The sequence below is a fragment of the Corvus moneduloides genome, chromosome 4 (genome assembly GCF_009650955.1).
Source record: "Corvus moneduloides isolate bCorMon1 chromosome 4, bCorMon1.pri, whole genome shotgun sequence".
Taxonomy (NCBI): Eukaryota; Metazoa; Chordata; class Aves; order Passeriformes; family Corvidae; genus Corvus; species Corvus moneduloides.
In genome coordinates this window covers 23,744,854-23,768,738 of record NC_045479.1, presented here as the reverse complement: position 1 = coordinate 23,768,738, position 23,885 = coordinate 23,744,854, and the positions used below count along the sequence as shown (strand labels likewise).

Below are 23,885 nucleotides of genomic sequence, written 5' to 3'. Positions count from 1 at the left end.
CCCAAACCGAGCCCGCGTGTGCGTGCCCCGCTCGCCGGAGTTGGACGACGGCGGCTGGGAAGGCGTCGGGAGCGGCGGCGGTTGCGCCTTTAACGGCGGGCGGAGGAGGAGGCGGAGGAGGAGGAGGGCCGGGGCTGCGCTGGGTGACATCAGTGGGTTTGGCTCCGGGGCTCAATGGAAACTGGGTGAGCGCCGGGCTGTACCGAGCACACGCCGGCTGGAGGGGACGGCGAGCGGGCGGGAGGCGGCAGGCAGCGCCGCGCCGCGCCGAGCCGAGCGAAGGAGGGACGCGCCGGGCACGGCCGCCACCAGCCCTCCCCAATCCTCCGTCATCCTCTCCGCCGCGGCCGCCTGGCCCCCTGACAGCCGGCGGAGCAGCATCCCCACACGGTCCCCTTCCCGTCAGGGTGGGTATGGGGGGCGCCCGCCCGCATCTTGGGGCGCAAACCCCGGGGGAAAGGCGGCCCCTCCGGCTCTTTGTGTGCGCGGAGGGAGGGGGAGGGGGCGGGGGAGGGGAGGGCAGGGCGCGATGCGCCGGGCCGGGGGGGCGCGGGGGACAAAAGCCCCTTTGTGGGGGCGCGGGGAGGGGGTCGCCCCCTCCGCCACCGGCAGATTTTGGGGGGGGCGGGCGGCTCCCCCTTCTCCCCTTTCTCCGCCTGCCTGGGCCTTGCCTGGCTGCCGGCGGGGCCGAGCGGGAAGGGGGGTGCCGTGTGCTCTCGGCGGGGGTCTGCGGGGGTCCCGGCGGGGGGCCGCCCCCCGGAGGATTTGGCCCCCCCACCCCTTCCGTTCACTGATGCTCTTGGTCTCCCTCCCCGGCCCCCCTTATCGCCCGTTTCGGGGGAGAAGGGGTGTCTGCGTTTGGGGGGGGCTGTGGGGGTCGGTGTTTCCTGTTGTGGGGAGCGGTAGGGGCGGGGGTCGATGGCCGCGGCCGGCAGCGAGTGGGGGGACGAGGAGAAGTTCAGCGCCGTTCCCGGGGGTGGCAGCTTTTTGTTACCTACCCGGAAAAATAACAGCCCGGGTACGGCTGTCTTCGTGTAGTGTTTGCCTGTAGGGGGTGGGGGTGTAAGGGACATATTTATTATTATATTTTTTTGTGTCCCCCCCTTCCCTGTTTTCCTGTTGCGGCTATTTCTTCCTCAAATGCAGTTCAAATACTCTCTGCTTGGGGTTTCTTTTCTACCCCCATCTTATTTGCTGGTCTCCTTTCTGTAAGTGTCTAAGGGTCTGGAGGGGTTTGGTGTTTTGCATTTCAATCAAAATGGAATTTTTTTTTTTTCTTCACATTTTTAAGCCAGTTCAAATTACTGTTTTCCCAGCCTCTTCCTTTTTTCCCTTCAAACGTCCCCCCCCCCCCCCCCCAAAAAAAAAAAAAAAAACCACCAACAAAAAAAGCAAGCCGTGTAAAGCCTTAATGGTCTATGGGTAAGGCAGCCCCCACTCCCCACACTTCCACTGAAAGCCGGAGCGGTGCTGGGATCGGCAGCCTCCATTATGGAGCCGTGGGTTTGGTTTTGTATGGCTTTTGCTAGACAGGGCATCTTCCTATTCCCGACCCCCTCGGGTGGGACAGAGGTGGCCCTCCTTTCCCCCAGCCCCCTCTTGGTCCCCTCCCCCCCCCCCGGATGGTCCCCGCATCTTTGGTCGCCATCGTTGCTGGCACAGCAGTGTGATATCAACTCTTATCGTGTGTTTATATAATGGCCTTTGTGCCTTTACGTGAGTATTTTATATTATATAAAAGGGGCTGATGCAAAATGGTGTGTGTGGGGAAGCAGAGCTGGCGGCTGGATAGTATTATTATTTTTTTTGAGGCTGTGTAGTATTGGATATTCACGTACGCAAACGCTCATGCAGAGCACCCTCTCACTCTGAGGTTGTATGTATGTTAATCCCTTATGGAAAACTAAATGGTTTAACTAAATGATTGCCCTGCAGCCCCTGGGAATGCTGCCTTGGCTGTAGAGTGCAGGAAGGGTGGCAGGGCTGGGGGGGGGTTAAGCCTGTGGTGGGGGGGCGGGGTGGGAAGGAGGGATGGCTTTTTAAATTTTACATGTATAAATAATACATAGAGGGACGATATAAATTTCACATATAAGAATATATATTTTATGTGTATAATTTTCTTTCTTCTTGTAACAGTAGACCTGAAGATCAGATGATAAGGGCGGAAGCTATAGATGGTGGTGGGGGTACGTGTGTGAAGTAGAAGCAAATGGGATAGGTGTTTGAACTCATGGAGCAGTTGTTGAGGGGGTGAGATGTGTGTGTCCTGCCCTCTTACCAGGAATCCAGGCTGTTGCTCTCTGGCTGTCCTCTGCCCAGGTTTTCTATGCACACTTGTGTGTGTGTGTGTGTGTGTGTTGGGGGGGAGATAAGGCAAAATGACAGCTGTGCGAGACCATGATTTTTTTTACTCCATTATCCTGCTTCCACCCCCGCGCCCCGGAGCATTTTTTAGATTCCCCTTTGGAGCCTGTTGCTTAATCAGCTACAAGGGCTGCTGCCTTGTTGTGTGAGAAACCCTTCTTAACCTGGCTCCTGCCTGTCCCAGAAGGGTGGGACCAAATTTAGGTTTGGGACTGTGGTGTTGCAGAGCAGTACCTGCTGTGTCCCTGTGCAGAGGAGACCCTGCCAGGACCTGTTGCCCAGTCTCTGCCATGTGCTGGGCTGTGCTTGCCCCAGCTGGGAGTTGGACTCAAGTGGAAGTGTTTGGGCTTCACAGGCCTGGGTAAACACTCCATGAAGGAAGGATGATCGAGAGCTGTCTTCTTGACAGCTGTGTGACGGGTTCCCGGGGACACAGACCTTTGATCATTTATTGGAGTAGGAGTGTAAGCAAGTCAGATGTATGTTAATGTGGTTATATAGAACAGCAGGCAGCGGATAAAAATCACGTCTGTTTGGTGCGCCCTCACCCAGGTAGGCCTGCCTCCTGGTGCAGTTCCCAAGGCTCTGCCTACATTCCTTGTAGTAAGAAAGTCAGAAATAGCCACAGGGTTTTGTAGGCTTTACATGCACAGAAACCCACATGCATAAGCAAATACTGGGTGAGGGGACTCCACCTCTGAGTGTTTTGTGTGTGGTTTCTGGTAACTGCAGCTCTGCTTTCAGGGTTCACAATGTCCCCTGAATGCCTTGATAGGATTATTTCCCTGTACATCTCCGCAGCCCGTCCTTTCTTCTTTCTGTAATCCCATCTCCTGGGGCAGGAGAAGCAGCTCTGGGTTTATAGTATGCCCAGAATCCTGTAGCTGGGATTATTTTTTTGTACTTCTGTCTCACAAGGCCGTTCCTCCCTTCTTTCCTTCAGTGATGCTTCCTTCCCACCAAGCTCCAGCGAGGGAAAGTTCCTCACACCCACTTGTGAAAACATGAATCATTCCTCACCTTTCCTGTCCCCAACAGGCTCTGTGTCTGCATTTTGTACGCTAATAATGTGGCATTGCATAAGGCAAATCCTTCTAAAAGGAGACACATTGACTCTCAGGAAGAGATGTGGTTCCTAGAATAAGTTGGTGGCCGTAGAAGAGGCTAGGGAAAAAGGAGACTGTTAAGAGGGGAACTGCTGGAGCTGTGTTTGCAGCAGAAGTTGAGGTGGGCAGAGAGAACAAACTCTGTGGCCGTGGTCCTTCTACCTAGTTGGTTTTCTGTGGAAGGTGAGTAAGCTGAGCCTGGGCATGTTGGTGGGGTGTATCAGGTCAAAGGGTTAGCTAATCATTTCAAGTGAAGGGATGAGGAAAGGCCTGAGCTGCTAAAAACAAACAGCTGGCACACCTAGGTAGGCAAGAGAGATGGAGAGGCTCAGGTAGACCAAAGGAGGTGTAGATCCCATCAGCAGAAGCATGTGGAGATAAGCAAGTGGTGTTCCCAGTCAGTGTGTGCCTCGTAGGGTTCAGTTCAGCGAGATGTCTCCTGCCTGTCCCCTGTGCTGGCCCCTGCCTAGGAGTGATGGAGCCGCTTGCTCCTGGCAGTCTGTCTGTCTCTCGCAGCCCTTGGGTGCTGTGCTTCACCACCACCGAGGTGTTGCAGTAGGGCTGGGCCAGAGAGAAACTCCTGACAGGGTTTATTATGCCTGACCCTTCTGGTGTCTCACGTGGCAGCTTCTGTCCTGGTGCCAGGTACTAGGGTACAAGGAGCAGTGTCTCTTTACAGTAGTGTGGCGTGATCATGCCCTGAAACCTTCTTAGGAGGGGATTCCTGAACCTCTCCCCAGTCTCTGAGCAAAATGATGGAGAAGAGGTCCAATCATGCTTCCTTCTGATAATGGGAACATGGAAAAAACATGCTTGAGAGTGTTCTCTTCCTGCAGTGTTTCTTGCTCATGCTGTCCCTGGAAGTTCAGGAGATAAGGAGAGGTGATAGAAGCCATGTAGAAAGTGAAGTATTTCAAGATTTAAAACTACTCAGCCTCTGGGTGAAGTGGGGAGGACTCTTCTGTCGTCTTACATGATTCACTTCCTGTTTCTGCTCTGACGCTGCTCTTTCTGTGCTTCTTTTCTCAGCACGACTGAACCATGGAGCTTCGAGTGGGAAACAAATACCGGCTGGGCAGAAAGATTGGCAGTGGTTCGTTTGGAGACATTTACCTAGGTGAGTGTGAGAGTCTGTCTCAAGGTTGGGTTTCTCAATTGCATCATTGTTTTGGGGTTGTTTTTCTTGCCTGTTGGTATTTGTAGGCACCATGTAAGGTTGGAAGGGGTGGAGAAGAGAAAAAACTTAAGGAATACTGCTAGTTGCTGCTGGCCTTATTGCAAAGAAAGTGGGATTAGCTCAGCTTTGCCTTACCACATATTGGAGACACAGTGATGGTTGATCAGACCGATTTAGATTTGGACTGTTTGGGGCATATTTGTCATACGCCCTAATCCAGCATTCTCACTTCCTTTTCTTGAGCTTGGGTGTGTGTGGGTATAAACTCTGTTCACAGAATGGGTGGTGGAAAGGGAGGACATAGCTATTCCTCCGAGGATAGAAGGAATACAATTTTGGGAAGACTGGAAGAGGTAGTCCAGGACCTGTAAGAGACTAGGAGGTGTAAAACAGGTCAGAGAACCTGGCCTGATTGAAGTCCTGGAACTCAGATCTGTTAGATCTGTAATGGGATTTAGACTTAATGTCTGGAATGACCTGAGCTGGAAGCTCAGTGGACAAAGCCCATGGGGTGCTGGGTTTCCTGTTACCACAGCAGGTCACCTGGGTAGTTCTTCCAAGCCAGCGTGCTGATGTGTAGATATGTTCCCTGATGCTTTGCCTGCTCATGTTTTTATTGGCTCAAACCATGTGGGGCCAGAGTGGCGAGACTACCCAGCAGCCTGCTCGATCCCTCCACGAGGGCTGGTGTTACCTGTCTCTGGTTCTCACCACTCGCTGTTCAGCTGTGGCTCTGCAGGCCGGCAGGAGGGCTGCACTCTGCTTTGGTGTCTGCACCCTTTGGGTACTTGCAGATGGTTGTCACATGCTCCTTGACTGTTAATTTGTTCAATTGAGTTGTATTTTGCTTCCCAGTACATCCACCACTCCTCGCTTTTGCTGGTCCTTCAATTTTGCCTCGTTTGTTCATCTGCTGAGCAGCTTGGAGGCAACACTGCACTTGAGGTGTGGCATTTCCAGTGCCTGGCGGTGGAGGGCTACCCTCGAGTGATCTGTAATGTGCTGCCTCTGCATAGGCTGCTTTGGGTCTCCTTGGCTTCCCCCATCACCAACACTATCAGGTTGCAGAATTGGCCTTAGCGCACTGTCAGCTGTATTGTAGGAGAGCTCTTCTAGGATCTCCAACATCTTCCCATCCCTCCCCAAATCCTTTTTGTTGAATACCTCTAGTTCAGATTACTTTCTCCTGTGATTGTAAATCACCATCTGTTTTCAACCTCTGGTTTTTATCTCCAGTTCCCTCTTGCTTTATTTTCCTCTCTTGATTGGTGCTGGCAGCCTCTCTTGATTAAGTGTCCTGTGGGAACCATCAGTAACAGACTTTGTTGCCACCTTTATCCAGAACATGAACAAAGATGATAAATAATGGATCTGGGATCCCAGTTCCACCGTGTGCTCCCTTTACTACAGCCTGTTCCTGTATGCCGCTCCTCTGTGACCCTCTAACCAGTTAGTGTCTTGGGTGACAGTGCTTTTAATTCCCAGGCGCTACGGATTGAGGGGTGGTAGCTCGGACACAGCATTTTCCACCTATGCTAGGGCTTGAAGCCTTCCAGACCCTCTCTAGGACAGTAAAAACTGTCAGGATCTTGCAAAACATCTGGGATACATGTGGGGAGAGAAAGGAGGTGCTGAACAGAAAGGCCTGATCCTGTATTCCTCTGTACCACGTAACAGGTCATCCACCTGTGCAAAGCAGGTATGGAAAATAGCTTCTGGTGAGGGGTCATGCCTGCCTTGCCTGTCACCAAGCAGAGGAAGCTCAGTACCCCGGTGTGGTGAGCAGAGTGGGATTCAACCAAGTTACTTGAATGCAGTATCAAAGCCCTTGTGATGTTCACTGAGGTGTGAGCCAGCATGTTTTGAAGCAGTGATAGCGAGACTTCTTGGAGCCTGGGTGACTCCCCAGCCTGGAGGGATTGGGCATGTAGTCTGTGGTGGTGCGTCTGGAGGACGCTTGTGCTCATGCTGTACTCTCACAGCCTGCTCTGCAGACAGAAGGACTCACTCACGAGGACTTCTCTCCTGCACCAGGTTTACCTCACAGTTCTCTCCATTGATAATGGTGTGGACACAGAGCAGGACTTGTCTGTCTCTGAGGCTTAGCGGGGGCTGTATGGTTTATCCTCATCTCTCTCTCAGGATGTTACTACCTTCACCTGCTCTGTAACCAGCTGCGTGCTGTCCTCTTTGGGATTTGTTTTAGGTTTTTTGTCTGTCAGAAGGAAACTTGGGTTTCTACATGGGCAGACACAAAGGATGGACTGTGTTAATCCTTTGCTAGGGCTTGAAGTACAATGCCTTCCTTCCGTGCCCTACTTTGAGGGATAGATGTGCTAAGTGGAATATTCTCCCCCCATTGGTTTGAGAGGATAGGAAATGAGATCAGGCTGCCCGTGGGCCTTGGCTAGCCCATTTACCTCTAAAAATGCTCGTTCAGAAGAGCAAAACCCAGTTCGCAGAGGAATTGCAGAGACCTTTGGGCTGCTGGAGGGGGAGGTGCTTTGTCAGAAGTGCTGGCCAAGAGCCAGGGCAGGGTTGCTGGACGTGTAGGAATCGTTTGGCCGGGATGCACGCTGGTGGTGGAGAGGAGCTGGGCAGACAAAGCATGCTGGGACCTGAGCTGGCTGGGGACAGTTCCTGGTGGCAGGCTCCTCCCTTGCTGGGAGGGGAGTGCCTTCCCTTTGTTTCCTGGCTTGTTAACTCTCTCTCGCCCTATCTGCCTTCATCCATCTGTTCCCAGCCCTCCATTCTTCCCTCGGCAGGCTGTGGAGAGGGGCGCAGGCGGTGGGGAGTGCGGGGCCTCTGCCTGTTGCCCCCGATGCTCAGGGAGGGTGGTGTTTATTGTATCAGACATGCAGTCAGGATTCCACTCTGAAAAGATCCTGTTCAGCCGGTGACATCCTCTGTCCCCGGGGCCCCGTTTCAAAGAGCTTGTGATGAATGAGTTGAATTTGTGCAGCCCCCACAGCGGAGCGAGACTGGGGGAGGATGTTAGGAATTTTCCCCGATCCTACATTCAGTCTCTCAAGTGGCTGAAGCTAGCAGACTCTGCTGTATTTGTCTGAAACACGGTGCTTTCCAGTCTGTAAAGAGAGCACAGAACTGTTGCTTTTGTACTTGTAGCTTTAAAAAAGATGGTGGTTGAAGCATGGAACAAAGGATCAGAAAGACTCCTGCCCATAAATTCCCTCCTCACTAGTGGTGGGCTCGATCTGGGTGGATCTCTAGCCAGGAAATGGTACAGGGAGCAACTTGTGGACATGGTGAGGTTTGGAGAGGTAGCAAGCCCAAGGTGTTCAGCCAGTGACCCCCTCAGCAAAGGATGGTCAGATTGGTCCAGAGAAGGACCACAAAAGTGGTTAGAGGGATGGAGCACCTCTCTTATGAGGAAGGGCTGAGAGAATTGAGATTGTTCAGCCTTGGAGAAGAGAAGGCTTTGGGGTGACCTAGTTACAGCCTTCCCTCCCTGAAGGGAGCCTACAAGAAAGACTGGGAGAGACTTTTTGCAAGGGCACATAGTGACAGGACAAGGGGAATGGATTTAGACTGAAAAAGGTTTAGATTAGATATTAAGAAGAAATTCTTTACTGTGAGGGTGGTGAGACACTGGAACAGGTGCCCCAGAGTAGCTGTGGATGCCCCATCCCTGCAAGTGTTCAAGGCCAGGTTGGATGGGGCTGTGAGCAACCTGGTCTGGTGAAAGGTGTCCTCATGGCAGGGGTGTTGGAACTAGGTGATCTTTAAGGTCCCTTCCAACCCAAACCATCCTCTGAGTCTACTTGTGCTCTTCTAGGCCACGGGGTTGTTTCTTCTTTCTCTAACTAACACCTGCATTTGGGCTATGCAGAGTGTGGGGCTGAAGGTCATGTGAGCATCTGGGTTGCACATTCACATTTTGCAGAATCTGAGTCTTCTTGATGCCTACCCCTGCTTTCCCTTTTCCAACTTTATGTGCCCACAGATAACACTCCCTACCTGCAGACAGCCTAGTAGATGGATGCATCTTCATGTTTCTAAACAGCCAGGGGAGTGTGGAGATGAGAACTCAATTCATGTTTCCACTGTTCATGTTCTGGGAATAGGGTTCATTCGAAATGCTAATGCTGCAAAAAGTCAGAGAGACTCATCATTGCTCGTGTGTCAGAAAATGTATTAGGAGAGGGAAAAATTCTCCGTGGGGAACAGACAAGGGAGCTGCTTCAGAGGATTTGGAGGAAAGTCTTCACAAAGGCAGGGGAAAGAGACAAGGGAAGGAAGTGCTCTCATCTTTTTTGGATGTCCTGGGTGTTTCCATGCTGAATGAGGGCCAGTGGTTGAACACTAGCATGGATGCTAGTTGTCCCTTTTCTTGTTCTTTTCCTCCTTGACTCCTGATGCTTTTAAGAAGGGTCCTGTGGTGGAGCGAAGGGAAGGTACAGACTTGTTTTTCTGGCCACCAGTTTTTAAGTGGAAAATGCCAGCATCTTTTCAAAAGTAAGCATTGGACAAATGTCTCCACCTCTCAGGATGGCTTTATCCCTTTCCCTTCTCCTGGATCCTGCGTTAAAATCTGTATTAAATTAATCCCGTTGCTTCTCCTTCCCCTCCCTCAGAGCACCCTAAATAATTCCTCTCCCTCCTTAGTGTTTACAGCCTTCAAATATTTGCAGACTGTTGTCATGTCCCATTCTTCCTCCCCACCCTTCTTAGTTGTATCTCTTGTCTATGTTACGTATTTAGCTCTTTTAATCTTTCTTAGTAAATCAATCCCTCTAGGCCCCGATCGTTTTTGTTGCTCTCTTAGAAATTCCTAGCAGCTTGTCTGTCTCAACCCGGCACTGCAGCATCTAGACGATGTGTTTTTGCTAGCAGGCAGCTCTTGGCTAACTTTGTGTACAAGCCAGAACTCTTCAGCTGGAGATGGATCTCTTTAGGATCCATGGGGAGAAAGCAATCCAGTTGTGTGAGCGTTTCCTTCTTCTCTTTGGTCCCTGGCTCTGGAGGCGGTGTGTGAAAAGAGGATATATGAAGAGATTTATCTGCAGCTTGTCCTTGAGGACTCTTAAAGTCTTATCACAGAATTCAGGAGGCACAAATTAGCCAGACCTACCAAAACGAGCTATGGGATATCTGCAAAACATCACCTTTGACTCCAGCTCATGTTTGGCATGCAGGTTCTGGAGCAGTTTATTTTATGACGGTGTTCATAAGCTGCTCGTGATCAGCTGCTCTCTGATTTGTGTTTAAGTGCAATTTCTAATAGTTCCAGATACGAGGGAGGGCTTGTCAGTGTGTGTGAAGCAGGCGTGGTGGGGGAGGAGAGAAGCAAGCCTTGAGTGTCATTCCTGTGACCCGTGTACAGATATTCCTTCTTTCCATTTTAGGATGATGTGAAACATCTGGAATCCTTTCAGCTAGTACAAGAAAAAGAGCAGCCTGTTCCTTCTTTGACAGTGCACTTTGGGACCAGAGTGCTGGCTTTTGCAGCTGGCAGCTCAGTTGTTTTCAGAGAGGAGTGTGTGGGGTGGTGGTTTAGTGTCATTGCAAAGTATCTGGCAATACCTTCAACAAAGGTGTCCGAACAGCTTAATTCAGGACCGGATTCTGCTTATTTCTTCATGCTTCTAATTTGGGATATAGCAAATGTTTCTGTGTTGGCAAAAGATAAAGGTATTATTAAAACCCTCAGGAGAGGGAGAAGCTGGGGATTTAGAAATTGTCTGTATTGAGCAGGTCAGCACTGTGGAGAAAACAGAGAGAGCGGAGATGTTAGTAATGTCTCCTCCTGAACTAATTGTCTTTTTTGAAATGATGTAACTGAAGTAACCAGTAATTTTGCTGGGGAAGAGATACTCTGTATCACTGCCTGAGGAGCTGCTTGGGTTCAGGGGCGAGGTTTATGATCAGAGGAAGCTAAAACTTCCACTCGGTTTAGGTGCTGTTGATACGTACGGATTGACCTTCCAAAGCCTGGCACTTTTTGAGATAACAAGGCTGTTCACGTGTAGGATTGTTGTTCTAGCCTGACCTCAGGGTCAGACCTGGTTTCCTATTCACGTGCCTTTCTCTGGGCTTGCGTTTGCAAATGGCAGTGCTGGGAACTCCGTACGAAAGTGAAGTGGCTGAATCTCATTTCTGTCATACAGAATAAATTTCAGGGCAAATCTTAAGGTTTTGGCGTCTTTACAGGCCTTGTTAAAAGTGTTCAACTTCAGTGGAAGCTTGTGCAATCTTCATTTCACTCTCATTCCTATGCAGGAGCCAATATTGCAACTGGCGAAGAGGTGGCCATCAAACTGGAATGTGTCAAAACCAAGCATCCCCAGCTCCACATTGAAAGCAAGTTCTACAAGATGATGCAGGGAGGAGGTGAGATGGGGAGGAAAGGATGGGGCCGGGGGAGTGGTTGGAAAAGAAAATTATTCTGGAGGGCTTTAGAAAAGAAATTATTTGGTGTTACACATGATCTTCTCAGCGGGGGATACAACATCTATTCTCTCTGTTCCTGGGCTTAATCTTTTTCTTTCCCCAGTGGGTATCCCCTCCATTAAGTGGTGTGGAGCAGAGGGGGACTACAATGTGATGGTGATGGAACTCTTGGGGCCCAGCCTGGAAGATCTCTTCAACTTCTGTTCCCGCAAATTTAGTCTCAAGACAGTTCTGCTCCTGGCAGACCAGATGGTAAATTTCCTCTGAAGCATTTGTGCCTCCTCTCCTTTTCCATGCCTTTTCCCCACCCATACACTCCCCTCCCATCCCCTCTGCTTGAGAACTGCTGTATCCCAGGCCGCCTTCTTTTAGCACAAGTGGCTGCCAGCTTTCTATTTCTTGATGAAGTTGGGGGCCTGGAGCCTAGACACTGAGTGGCTTTTCCTTATCTCCATCCCTCCTTCCTTTGCCTGCTGCTCGCCTTGTGTTAGTGTTGCACACATAGATACTTTTGCCTGCATGATGAATTACTGGCACCAGTCTTAATTCCACTGCTCATGCCCTGGTTTTAAGACCCCTAGCTCTTTGGCACAGACCTGGTCCTTTCCTGGTCTGGCTAAGTTCAAAAGCTGACAGCTGTCAATGCTGAAGCTCAAAGTTTTAGTCCATATAGACTAACTTCCCATCCTTCCTTGTGATGTTAATGGTGGCCTTCCCAGAGTGAGGACTGGGCTGGTGTGCAGGGTTAAATTCCATCTCCAGATCCTGCAGCGTCCAGAGAGTGTCTTTTCCTTGTCTGTCATCTCTGATATTCTCTGCAAAGTGTCCTTTTCTTGCTCTGACAGGTCAGTGTCTTGGACAGGGTACTATTTTTAACAGATGCAGTTAAAATAAGTTTATTTCTTGCTTGGCTCACTACTTATGTATTTATTTATCTATCCCTCCTCCAGATCAGCCGTATTGAGTACATTCATTCCAAGAACTTCATCCATCGGGATGTAAAGCCAGACAACTTCCTTATGGGCCTTGGCAAAAAGGGCAACCTAGTATACATCATTGATTTTGGTTTGGCCAAGAAGTACCGAGACGCCCGGACCCACCAGCACATCCCTTACCGGGAAAACAAGAATCTGACTGGCACAGCCCGTTACGCCTCTATCAACACCCACCTGGGAATTGGTGAGCCTGCTTGCTGGTGTCCCTTGGGGGGCTTTCCAGGGGAGGTTGTATGGCCCCAGGAGGAGGGGTTTGGGTTCTCTGCCTGACTCTGCTGCTGACCTGCCTTGAGATGGTGGGCAAATAACTCAAATGTTACGCCTGTGTTACTTCTGCTGCTGTGGTGGCACTCTGAGCTCCTGAAGACAGAAATCGTCTCCTGCTCTGTGTTTGTGCACTGCTTAGTGCAGGGGGCCTTGTTGAGCGTCAAGGCTGTGACCTCCCTGACTCTGCTCCTACTAAATCTGCCTTTGCACAATTTTTGCAGGCTGATTAGGTGTGTAAAGGAGACATTGACAGACACTGAACCTTTAGGAATATGTGTGGTTGAAACCTGTCTTTCTGACTCCTGAGTGCTGTCATTAGTGATTGTTCTGTAGCTGTCAGAGCTGGAAGATAGAGGCTCCCTGCAATATGGTGTTACCCACCACTGAGGATGGGGATGTGCTGGAAATGTACAAGAAGCTGGAATGAGGGGAGGCTTCCAGCTGCCTGGACACCCTTGTTTTGTGATTGAGGATTGGCTGTCACAGGCCTTCAAAATACATATGTGTCTGTGAACTGCACAACCCACTGAGGCAGCTTCAGGGAGGTAGGGCTCTGCCCTTAATGTGTGTGGTTAGTACTGAAGGGATGAAAGTAGGCTGGAAAAGAGTGCTGAGTGTCCAGCCAGGTCTTACGCTGGTGATGACCATCATCCCAGGTTCGGTAAAAACCTTGTGCGGGTTAGTACCCACTGCGCTTAAACCTCCTGAAGTCACCCAAATTCTTGTCCTGGGAGTCAGCCCCTGGTGCCTGTGAGGAACATAGTTGAAAACCTCTTCCAGTTTTCTCTTCTCTTCTCTGCCCGAAAACTTCTTTGCAGCATTTGACCTCCTTTCTCTGATAAATTGTAGCTAAACTTTGTTCACAGTGTGAGGCTTCCTTAGTTACTGTAGGGTCCATTCTGAGCAGGCTGACTTGGTTCTGCTATTGACTGGCAACTCTGAAGAGCAGAAACACTGAAGCTGTCTTGCCTGTTGGAGCCAGGGAAGTATCTGCTGTGCTTGTAGATTGTTTATATCTCTGGGAGGCCCTTCTTCTGAAGTGGGTAACCTGGGAATTTGAAAATCAGAGCAAGGCACTCAAACCTTTTAAACTAACAGCTTTCACAGGATTTCACATCCTCACTCTTCCTGCATTCTCCCCTCTTGCAGATATTTCTCAGATATCTGAAGTCAATACTTGGCCTGCAGAAAATAAAGCAGTTTCCCACTGTCTTCCTTGATTAATACTATATAACTTTAGATGGAGAATGCTTTATTTATATCAAAATGGGGAGTGTTGTGTGTTGAGAGTGGGCTGTAATCTCCTGACCTCTTCTATGTTATAAAAATAGTTCTGGTAGAGCTTTCCGAGTTGGCCCTCTGTATTTTGGCTTGACCTGCATATATATAACTGACTCTCCATTGAATTCTCAGTCAAGATTTCCACAGCCATGGTAACTGCCACAAGGAGACATGCACAAAATAATTCTCACTGCTATGTCTGTCGATTCTTTTGTGTGTGCCTGCTCTGCCTGAACTGATCACGAGAGGCTAAACGTCTGGTTGTGGCTTTTGAACGACTTCATTATTCATTCCACCCCAACTTAGCCCTTTACTACTGGTGCTTGGCTTGTGTGTCAGGATGAACAAACAATGTCTAAACAGTAATCCAAGGGCAAATTGCATATGCCATCAGTCTGAGTGCAGCCGCCACTCTCTCCATGCCCTTTGCTTTGGGAAAGTCTGGGTGTGAGTTACTCTGTGCAACAGGTCTCGGGTGTATTATCTCCACGTTGCAGATAGTTGCCCTGAACGGCGTAAAGCTTACATGGCTTGCCTGGAGGAAAGGGGGTGGGGGTGTTTGGGTTTCAGCTGGAGTTCCTGTTTTTCAAGACCTTGCCACAGGGTATATGACAGAGATATTTGTGAGTTAGCAGCATTGCCATGGGAACCATCACTCTGATTTTTTTGACTTTTCAGAGACTAAATTCTCTGTCTTAATGTTACATTGAAGTGGTCTAGGGAGAGGGAAGGAACCAGGTGCTGGCGTATTTGTGTGACAGGAATAGCAAATGAATAAATGCCTTTATTTGAATTTGCAAGCTAAGGGTTGGGCATTCCGATGTCTGGAGGAAACACATTCTTTTCCCAGTGACTGGGGAAAAAAGTAGGAGGCGAGATTGGGGAGGGTTTCCACAGCTGGAGACTTGCTGTTGGGGGAGTCATTGGACTGTGCAGGCTTTGGTTCACGCATTCCAGTCAATTTTCACATGCTCTAGGGATGAGAGTCCCCTGCACCCACTGTAGCCTGTAATGTCTGAAATAGATGCCCGGGGTGCCCAGGAGACAGTCTTGGAAGAAAAGAAGCCTGATGGGGTCTGTCTGGGTAACAGGAGGCTGGGGGTGGGAGGGCAGTGCCTTCCCAAATGAATGTCCTAGATGGCATTGGTGTAGGCTGTGCAGATCATAAGTCCTCCTGCTCATCCTGCCCTCTGTCACCCATTCCAGATTCTTGTGTGTTTTTAAAGGCTGTTGCCAAGCAGTGGGGAGAGAAAGGGGAACTCTAGTCCAGCATGTGCAAGATCAGATCTGAGTATGTAATCAGGAAAACATTGCTCGGTTAAGCCTGCTTGTGGCTGGGCTGGCTCCAGGGAAGACAGCTGATTTCTAGGGAGTTCTGCATGGGAGCAGCATCACTTGGGTAGGATCAGAGTGGAGGAAAACACTCTTGGGACAGGGGGACCAGGAGACAGTTTAGGCTGCAAAGACACACGTTTTGTCATGAACTTTGTGTCCAAGGCAACCAGTCCTCAGTCTTCAGTCTTTGCCCAAACATGTCTTTTCCTGCCTGCCGCTCACCCCTGACTTGGCTTCTGAGGACCCTGCTTTGGGCAGGGAGTGAAGGTGTGGGCTGACTGGGAACCTTGCTGGGGGTGGGAGGGAACTGGCAGGAGATTGCTTGCGGAGTGGGTTGGGTTTGAGAGGTCAGGCTGGGTTGTGTGGGAAGGCAACCTTATGTTTTCTGTTTGGAAGGGGTTTTGGGAAGGAGGGAGGAAAGGATGAGTGTCTTATGAAGAAGACAGTTTTCATAAAATTGGCTTTCAAAAAACCCCCCATTGTAGGAGAGCTGAGACAAAATGGAGAGAGGAAGTGTGGTGTGGCATCACAGGTCACGACTATAACTGTGGTTCTGGACTGACTTGCTCAGTGCATGCATTCACATCACTTGTATTTCTCTTCCTCTTTTCAAACTCCAAGCTGAGATTTTTTTTTTCCCTGCAGCCCCGGGACGCTGTGGGAGTTAGTCACTGATAGTAAGGTGTCTAAAAGTGAAAAGCAGTAACATTAAATAATGTTTCCTCGGTGTGTAGAGGTAAACTTTTATTTCTAACTCTTCGCCGTTTAATGTTATCTAGTATCCTGAGGATGTTGGTATATGAGGCCCTGCAAAAAAGTAATTAAGTGTTGGGAGATGTGTAATAGTAACTGAAGATGAAACAAAGAAACGGGATGTAGGAACTGTTGTCCTTTATCCTCCTCCAAGGTTTAATTCAGGATTTTGTAGGTAGGGTTACAGATGACAGACTGCTACAATGTTTTGAGGTAGCTGCACAACTGTGGTCCATCATGTTGGTACTTCAGGCTCATCACGGGTTTGAATCTCACTGAAGCTGTTTGAGTGGGCTACGATGACCACACGTACGTACGTGAGGTGCTGAACATCGGGAATGCAGCGCAAACATTCACCATTCGGCAATTTAATAATTAGGTGTTGTGCTTCCAGTTGTTTTTCCTTGATCATATTGCTGTGCTAAGACACAGTTAAGGTGTGTTTGCATGCACGTAATGGGTACTAGTTAGCTTCCCAGTTCGGTTTTTAACCCCTCTCATTGCCTTCAATAAGGGCTCGTAGCATCCCCTACTGACTTCAGGCTCCCTAATCTCTAATTCTGGCCTTCCTTGAAGTGCTAGGGCTGTGCCCAGGCATATGTTCACAGAATGTATCTCATTCTGGATGGGATTGGTGGCTGTGCTCAAAAGTGCTGTGCTTCACACAAGTGGAGGTGTGTTGTTCAGCCTGCCCTAAGCAGATCTGGAGTTCAAGCAGGATTTTGGAGGTGAGATCCTGATTTATTCCCGAAAGGCTGATTTGCTTGTTCAGTAGGTTTCTCTGGTTCCTGCCCTGCCTTTCCCTACTCCTCCGAGGAGAACCACCACGCTCTAGACAAGAGCCACAGTTAGAGGTGTTAAAGCTATAGCATGGATAAGTTAAGGGCTGGCAAGACTGCAGGACTGAGGTTATCCTTGTCTCGTGTGCTTTCAAGCCCTGGGTGTGTGTTCTGACTCCATTTCCACGTCCCTCCTGTCTGTAGGATGTAGGTCATTAACCAATATTGTTTAGTTTTGTTTATTTGATATGCATGGTGAGTAATCGCAGCCTTCTGAGAGTACACGTATCCCAACCTTAGGCCAAATGCAAAACTGGGTTTCTTTTCTCTGCTCCCGTCACAGCATCTAAGTATCTTCCAGACAGCCATGTAATTATCTTCGGCAGCAGCCTGATAAGATTAGGAAGTATTAGCCCCTTTAAAGTGGGCAACCTGAGACAGTAAGTTAGTGAGGTCAAAAAATGCTGTTATTTCTGTCTGCCCAAAGTAAGACACTGGGAATCTGCAGGGCTCCTTTCTCCTCTACCATCTTGGAACGTGGCATTTTTATGGTGTTTCGTATGCTTTGACCCAAATGATCCCTCCTATCAGTTATGGAGTGATGAGACCCTCCTTTTCTTCTGCAACCACAGTACTTTTTTTTTCCCCGTCAACAGTTTTAACTTGCCAAGCCCTCAGTTCTCAAAACAACTAGGTGGTTATGAGAGAGAGGCACGGGGAAGGAACAGCCTTGTGACCCACAGCTTGTGTTGTTACATGTGGGCTTGTGTATCTGTGACCTGCTACAGCTACTCTTTTGTCATGATTCAGCTCAGCTAACAGAAAAAGGGAGAGCTGTAGTGATCTACTGGCCTTTGAATGCGGCAGGTGGTAGCATGTATCTGGTTCTGACAGCCCACAGATTAGTACATAATCTGCAGCATCTTCCAGGATGTGGCACTGGATCCAGCAAAATGTGCTGCAGTAAATTAATCTAATAGATGAAGCTCTTTAGTCTTTCCTCTATCATTGTGCTCTCCCTTTAGCCATATTTTGCCTGCCTGTTAGCTATATCAGTTGTTGTTCTTCTCGAGATGTAAAGTACTTTCTCCGAAGTGTTTATTTTATTTGGGAGGGAAACAAGAACAAGAAAATCTTGGCAAGATTCATAGATGAATGTGCAAGCATGTTGGAGGAGTTGGGAGGAGTTAACCAGGCAACATTTGCAGTTGTTGAGATTCTGCATCAAATCCTTCTTGAGCTGTCTTGAAACTTAAAATGGCATGGCTATTCCAGAGAACAAGGTCAGTGTGAAATGTTGGGGGTTTTTTGTGAGCCAATTTCTTTTGTTTCATAAGTAAGCATCTAAAGATGGGTCCTAGCAATGGCATCTTAAGGGCAACCCTTGCTCTGAGTAGAGTTGTAGTGATGCCAGTTACACAGTCATTCCCCATTTGGAGGGGAATTTTTTCTTCAAAGTATGCCCCTTTCCTCCACAGCTTGAAAAATGTCACCAAGCTGGAAAGACATCTTTACACGTTACGTGTAAGGCTTCTCTAAACTATCAACAAAGTTGTTTACTACAAGAAGGGGTCCCTAGTTCCTTGTTTCTGCCCTGCTTAAAGACTATCAGCAGTTTAATTAGAAGATGTGTTTGGAAGGGCTGTGTTGGACTTACCTCTGTTAGCTTTGTCTCTCTGTGACTACCTCTGTCATGACTAATGCCTGGGTTGAAGAATCATTCTGGGTGGAGAAGTGTAGGTGCCCTTCCTCTGGGACTGGGAAGAGCAAAGTAGGCAGGGTTGCTGCAGCAGTTCTTGAGATGTGAAATTCTTGTGTGAATTAAGGCTTCTCCAAGTAGGAGGTAGTCATCGTCATTAGTTATGAAGTGGGTTGGGCTGTATGGGGAGAGGAGCACCTTAACTCCTGTAGTATGACCATCATCACAGGAATTTGCTCTGGAATGTCTTCTACAAGTTTGTCTATCTATAGAAGTCTACCAGAGAAGAGAGAGGGGTGGTTGTTCGGTTCTGTGTTCACCTCCAAAGCTCTGGGATTGCCAAAGCAGTTTCGGTTGCTGCTCACTCTTTGCCCCTTTGTAACCTCTCACAGAGCAAAGTCGCCGTGATGACCTGGAGAGCCTGGGTTATGTGCTCATGTATTTCAACCTGGGCTCGCTGCCCTGGCAGGGCCTCAAGGCTGCCACCAAGCGCCAAAAGTACGAGAGGATCAGCGAGAAAAAGATGTCAACGCCCATCGAGGTGCTCTGCAAAGGGTACCCTTGTAAGTGCTCTCATCTTGATGGCTGTCTTGTCTGCTGCTTGGCTTGTACACCTGCTGAAACCCCCTGGAATCTTGAATCCTAAAGGGCAGTGTGCAGTACCGCAGACCAGGATGTGCCGCTGACACCGGAGAAGGATAACAGAGTGGTCATGGTACAGTTTGGGTTCAGAAGTGGGAAATGTGTTTTTGTGGACAGTCAAAATTTATGTTAGTAAGGGCGTGAGAGTGCTGAGAGGGGGGATCTTTAGGACCTTGTGAGCAGTTTGGAAAGGGAGTGGGCACTGAGCTGAGAAGGGATGCTGATGATGCTGAATTTTTACTGGTTAATGAGGAGTCCCAGAAATAACCAGGCAATAAAGTGGCAGATGCAGTTCTTTGTAGGTAAACATGGAGTATGTATGTGAGAACAGAGAAGTCTTGGTCCCTGTGTCATATGCACAATAGTAGGCTCTGGCTTACCAGTGCCACTCACCAATGAGCTGTTGCAATTACAATAGGTGGTTCTGTGAAAACATCAACTTTGTGCTTGGTGGCTGCTGAGGAAAGGGAACATTAGGAATTACTAGGAAAGCAGCCCAGTGTGCATAAACCCATGGCCCGCTTGCACCTTGCATGGACTGTGTAGCTCTGGTCCATCCCACTGTTTCACAAAGGACATGGTATAACTGAGAAAAGGCTCAGGAAAGGGCTGAAAGGGTGACCAGAGGTGAGTTGATTTCTGCACAAGTAACGAGTTTGCTGGAACATCAAAAAGAGGTGGGTAGAGAGATGATAGAAGTCTCCGCTCTGGCTATGCCTACAGAAGTTTGGATGGGAGCCGATTATTTGGTGGCCCCAGTTCTTGTATTGGAAGAGAAACAAAGCTGGTTTTTGCCAGCTTCAAAACAAAAGGATGTGGTTCTTCACGCAGCCAGTAGTAGACTTGTGGAACTCCTTCCCAAAAGATGTTGTGGATACTTAAAGCTTACAGGAGTTCAAGGAGACGGGACAGGGACGTGGAAGAGAGATCCTGTGAGGATTACTGAATAGTTAGAAACTGCATCCAGATCAGGAAGTTCCTGGAGCTGAAATTAGGTGCTAGGCTACTGTTGGTGGAAATGTCAGATGTGCCTGCCCCACCCTTTCTCCTCTTGTCTACTTCTGGCCACTGCTTACAGCAGCCTACTGAGCTAGGAGGACTTCTGTTCGGAGTTGAGCTTCCCAAAGCTCATCTCCAGCTCATCTTTAGGCCTGCATTCCTACTGTCCTTCAGCAGGCACTGTGACTTGCTAGGTTGTGCTTGGAGAAGCCCACAGAAGGAGATGCATAACATTTCCTCTGGCAAAAAGAGAGATGGGGTCCTTTTGGTGGCCAAAGCGCTGCAACCAGCAGGCTCAGTTTGTGTTACACAGCTCTGTGTTTGTGCTGTCCTGGTCCAGCAAGCCACTGTTGAAAGGCTGCAGCGGCTCCATGGTGGGACCAGGGAGGTTAGAGGGCCAACAACAGCCATCAGCTGTTCTCTGCTCTCTCCAGCTGAGTTCTCGACATACCTCAACTTCTGCCGTTCACTGAGGTTTGATGATAAACCTGACTACTCGTACCTGCGGCAACTCTTCCGCAACCTCTTCCACCGCCAAGGCTTCTCCTACGACTACGTCTTTGACTGGAACATGCTTAAATTTGTGAGTGTGTTTGGCAAAAGGGCTGGAGCAGGGTTGGTTTGTATCATGGAGATGGGGGAGGAAAGTCGGAAACTGCCTGCTTTTTGTGCTTAGTTCTGGTGAACACCTTGAGCAAAGGGACTAGGTAGAGTGAGAAAGAGGCAGAGCTGCTTGGTGTTTATCTAACTGGGGGTATAGCTACTGTTGTATTAGTGAGTGTGTCTGATGGAGCACGTGTGTCAGTAGATCTATAGCTAGAGGTAGGTAGAGATAATTTTTCGGGAGAGGACTGTATTTGGATCTGGGACACAGACATGGGTTGCAATAACAGCTGTAGTTCCATTTGTTTCTTTATGGAATAGAATGAGGTCCTTTCTTGGTGCAGTGGAAGCTGGTGGGGGGAGTTTTGGGGATGGAGCTCCACTTGTTTGGAGTGATGCACTGTGTGTTTTCTGTCCGGGGCTGCTGCTGCCTCTCCTGCATGACAGCCGTGTGTGGCGTGGGGGTTTCTCTCCTCAGGGAGCAGCCCGGAACCCTGAGGATATGGATCGGGAGCGGCGAGAGCACGAGCGAGAGGAGAGGATGGGGCAACTCCGAGGGTCGGCCACGCGAGCGCTGCCCCCTGGCCCGCCTGCTGGAGCCACTGCCAACCGTCTTCGTAATGTCACCGAGCCCATGGCCTCCACCCCCACCTCCCGAATCCAGCAGTCCGGTGAGGGGGGTGGGAGAGCTGGGGCAGGGTGCCACCCCTGTTGTTGGCTGGGAACCAAAACTATTGACTGATACTCTTGTCTCAACACTTCTCTGCTCCAATAGGCAACACGTCCCCCAGAGCAATCTCAAGAGTGGACAGGGAGCGGAAGGTCAGCATGAGGTTACACCGAGGAGCTCCTGCCAACGTCTCCTCATCTGACCTCACAGGGCGGCAAGAAGTGTCACGGATTTCAGCATCACAGGTGAGCTCCTGCTGCGATGCTCCTGGCCTTGGCCTGGGTGTCCCAGAAGGTCTGCAGGCCCCAGAGCGGTTTTTGCCTGATCTGCTGGAGCTGACATGAGCTGGAAGCTTCTGGTGTGGTGAGGGCAGAGGTACCACGTTACACCTGTGCTCTTCAGTTGTGTATTTTCTGGAGGCCATGCTCAGTACTGCCATTTTAGCGCTCTGCTTGCTTGGAGTAAGCCTTCATCTGGCTGTCTTCCAGACCACAGAGGGTTGGAGAAGTGAAGCAGTAGACTCTTGAGAGGGAGGGTGTCCTGAGAGAAATGTGCAGCCTCTCTGTTCTGGTGTATTTTTTGCTTTTTTCTTCCTCTCCAGTCTTTAGCAACTCTTCCTTTTCTTTTGTAGACAAGTGTGCCATTTGATCACCTTGGGAAGTGAGGAGCAATTGCCACTGGACCAGTGTTTGCTTAGGTGAGCCCGTACTCATGCCTGGGAACCCCTGAGGAGGGAATTGCTGGGGAAAAAAAGCCTTAGGTTAAGACTTTATGTTGTTGTGGGGGATTGGTATATTTCCTTTCCTTTCACCTTACTTTGAGATGTTTTTTTGGCTTCAGAGGGAAGAGTAAGGTTGGCTGCCAAAACCTTGAGGGGACAGATTGTCTTAGGTGTAAAGCTAGCTTCCATTTCTCTGGGAGGATAGGAAGGGTGGAGAAGGTGCTGGGCTGGGGAGCCGTTTCATTAGTTCCTCATGAATGCATTTCTGGCAGCGTGACAGTGTTGGGGAGGAGGGTGCTGAGCAGGTAATCAAGTGTGCAAGACTTTGTGCAGCTACTGAGTGCCTCTTGTAGAGGAAACGACAGTAGCTGGGCAAGGTAACTGAGGGGAGGCAGGAGTGTAGAAGAAAGGGCTGATTTGATTTGTTGCACTCCAGCTGGCATTGGAAGTGCTGGGAAGAGCCTTTACTCCTAACATCTCTTGCCTTTTTCTTTCTTTTGAATTCTCTTTCTAGTGTCTTCACTGTATTTTTCTTTTAAAAAACAAAAAACCCAAAAAACAAACAAAAACCTAAAAAAAAAATAAAAGACAAAAAAAAAAACCAAACAAAAAAAACCCAACAGAATTTCTTTTTGCCAACGATGAGGAGTCGAGCTGTGCCCCCGCGCTGGTGTGAGCCGTTTCCAGAGGGCCACCTGTCCCCGGCGTGAGCGCCTCCGAGGAGCTGTCGACGCGGGAGCCGTGCGGGAACACCTCGCTGCCCCCCAGCCCCTACCGCTGCCCCCACTGGCTACCCTCAGTTCCCTCTCCTGGCTCTCTGCTCCTGGTTTTCATTTCTCGCTCTCTTTTTTTTTTTTTCTTCTTCTTGGATATCTTCTCCTGCATTATGGTTTTTTTTTTTTTAATATTATTTTCAAATCATATGGTTTCTAGCCATATAAGTTTAAACTTTGCTCTCCTTTTTTTCTGAGGGCAGGGGTTGGTGGTGGGTGAGTGAGGTTTTTGTTTGGTCTTTTTTTTGTTTTGTTCTTTTCAGGAGCCTTGTGGGCCGGGAGGGAATCAGATTCCAGCCACACTTGATGGTAGAAGTCTGATTTTTATTATTATAACAGAATTTATTTTCTCAAGCATTAAACAAATTTTAAGCTGTGAGGGGAATTGTGGCAACAGCCTAATCATTGACTCGGGCTTCCTTTCCTTGGGTGGCTTCTCTGCTGTTTCTTTTTTGGCTGTTGGGAGAAGTACCAGCCTTCCCTGATCCAAGCGGTCCTCACACGCCGAGGGATCTCTTTGGAGAGGCACCTGGTCCCATGGAGGATGGGATTGTTGGAGCTGACATACAGGGACAAATATACTTCTCATCCCTGCAGCGGGGTCTTTTTTTCGTCTGGCTGTGCGTGTTTTTCTATTTTTATTTTTTAATTAAAACTTGTTTTAATTCCTGCGGAGAGAGTGTGGGACTTGAGGAGAAGAGAGGGGCGCACAGAAACTGGAGTTTGGAGTTCTTTCAGAGCGGTGGCTCTTGCTCTCTCCTTTCCTCATGCAACCCCAAGTAAGATCCACCAATACATGCACAATCCCTTCCTGCCCTCTCCCACCCGTCTCCCCCCCCTTTCCCCCCCCCACTTTAGTTGTTTTTAAATATAATTTAGGAATACTCAAGCTGCTTTGTGGCACTTGGGGCTTTGAAACACAATGATCACCACTGCGACCTATGGCCTGTAGCAGACACACTGTCACTGTAGTGTGGAGCCGATGGGTTGTTGGCAGGGCGGGGAGGGTGGGGTTAGTCTTTGTTTTGTTTGTTTTTACCCTTTCTATTTAACACTTTATTTTTCCTCCCTATTTTTTTCCTAATTTATTTACCCCTCTTACTGTCTCTCTCTTTTTTTTAATTAAAGAGCAAAACTTTTTATTACTTTGTAATTTAAAAAAACAAAAAAAAACCTGAAGAACTTTGGGGGGGATTTTGTACTTTTTTCCTGTGTAAATATTGGACTTTTTTGAGCTTTATCGTGGTTGTTAATTTGAAGTAATAAAGTAGAAAATGATAAAGTGATGCCAGCATCTGTCATTTCTT

At 49.0% G+C, this 23,885-nt stretch overlaps 1 protein-coding gene across 3 annotated transcripts; it reads left to right on the top strand.

The window, feature by feature from the left end:
- Positions 1–207: 207 nt before the first annotated feature.
- LOC116443005 (casein kinase I) lies at positions 208–23,460 on the top strand. Of its 3 annotated transcripts, none has more exons than XM_032106769.1 (11): positions 208–407; positions 4,503–4,590; positions 10,891–11,001; positions 11,165–11,313; positions 12,012–12,240; positions 18,563–18,733; positions 20,246–20,394; positions 20,893–21,085; positions 21,190–21,329; positions 21,716–21,781; positions 22,452–23,460. In XM_032106769.1, the coding sequence occupies exons 2-10, from the start codon at positions 4,515–4,517 to the stop codon at positions 21,746–21,748; spliced, it is 1,251 nt and encodes a 416-aa protein (XP_031962660.1). In that variant the 5' UTR covers positions 208–407; positions 4,503–4,514; the 3' UTR covers positions 21,749–21,781; positions 22,452–23,460. The 3 variants fall into 3 exon arrangements, with proteins under 3 accessions (XP_031962660.1, XP_031962659.1, XP_031962657.1); XM_032106768.1 differs by having other exon boundaries at positions 22,429–23,460; XM_032106766.1 differs by having other exon boundaries at positions 22,320–23,460.
- Positions 23,461–23,885: the final 425 nt, after the last annotated feature.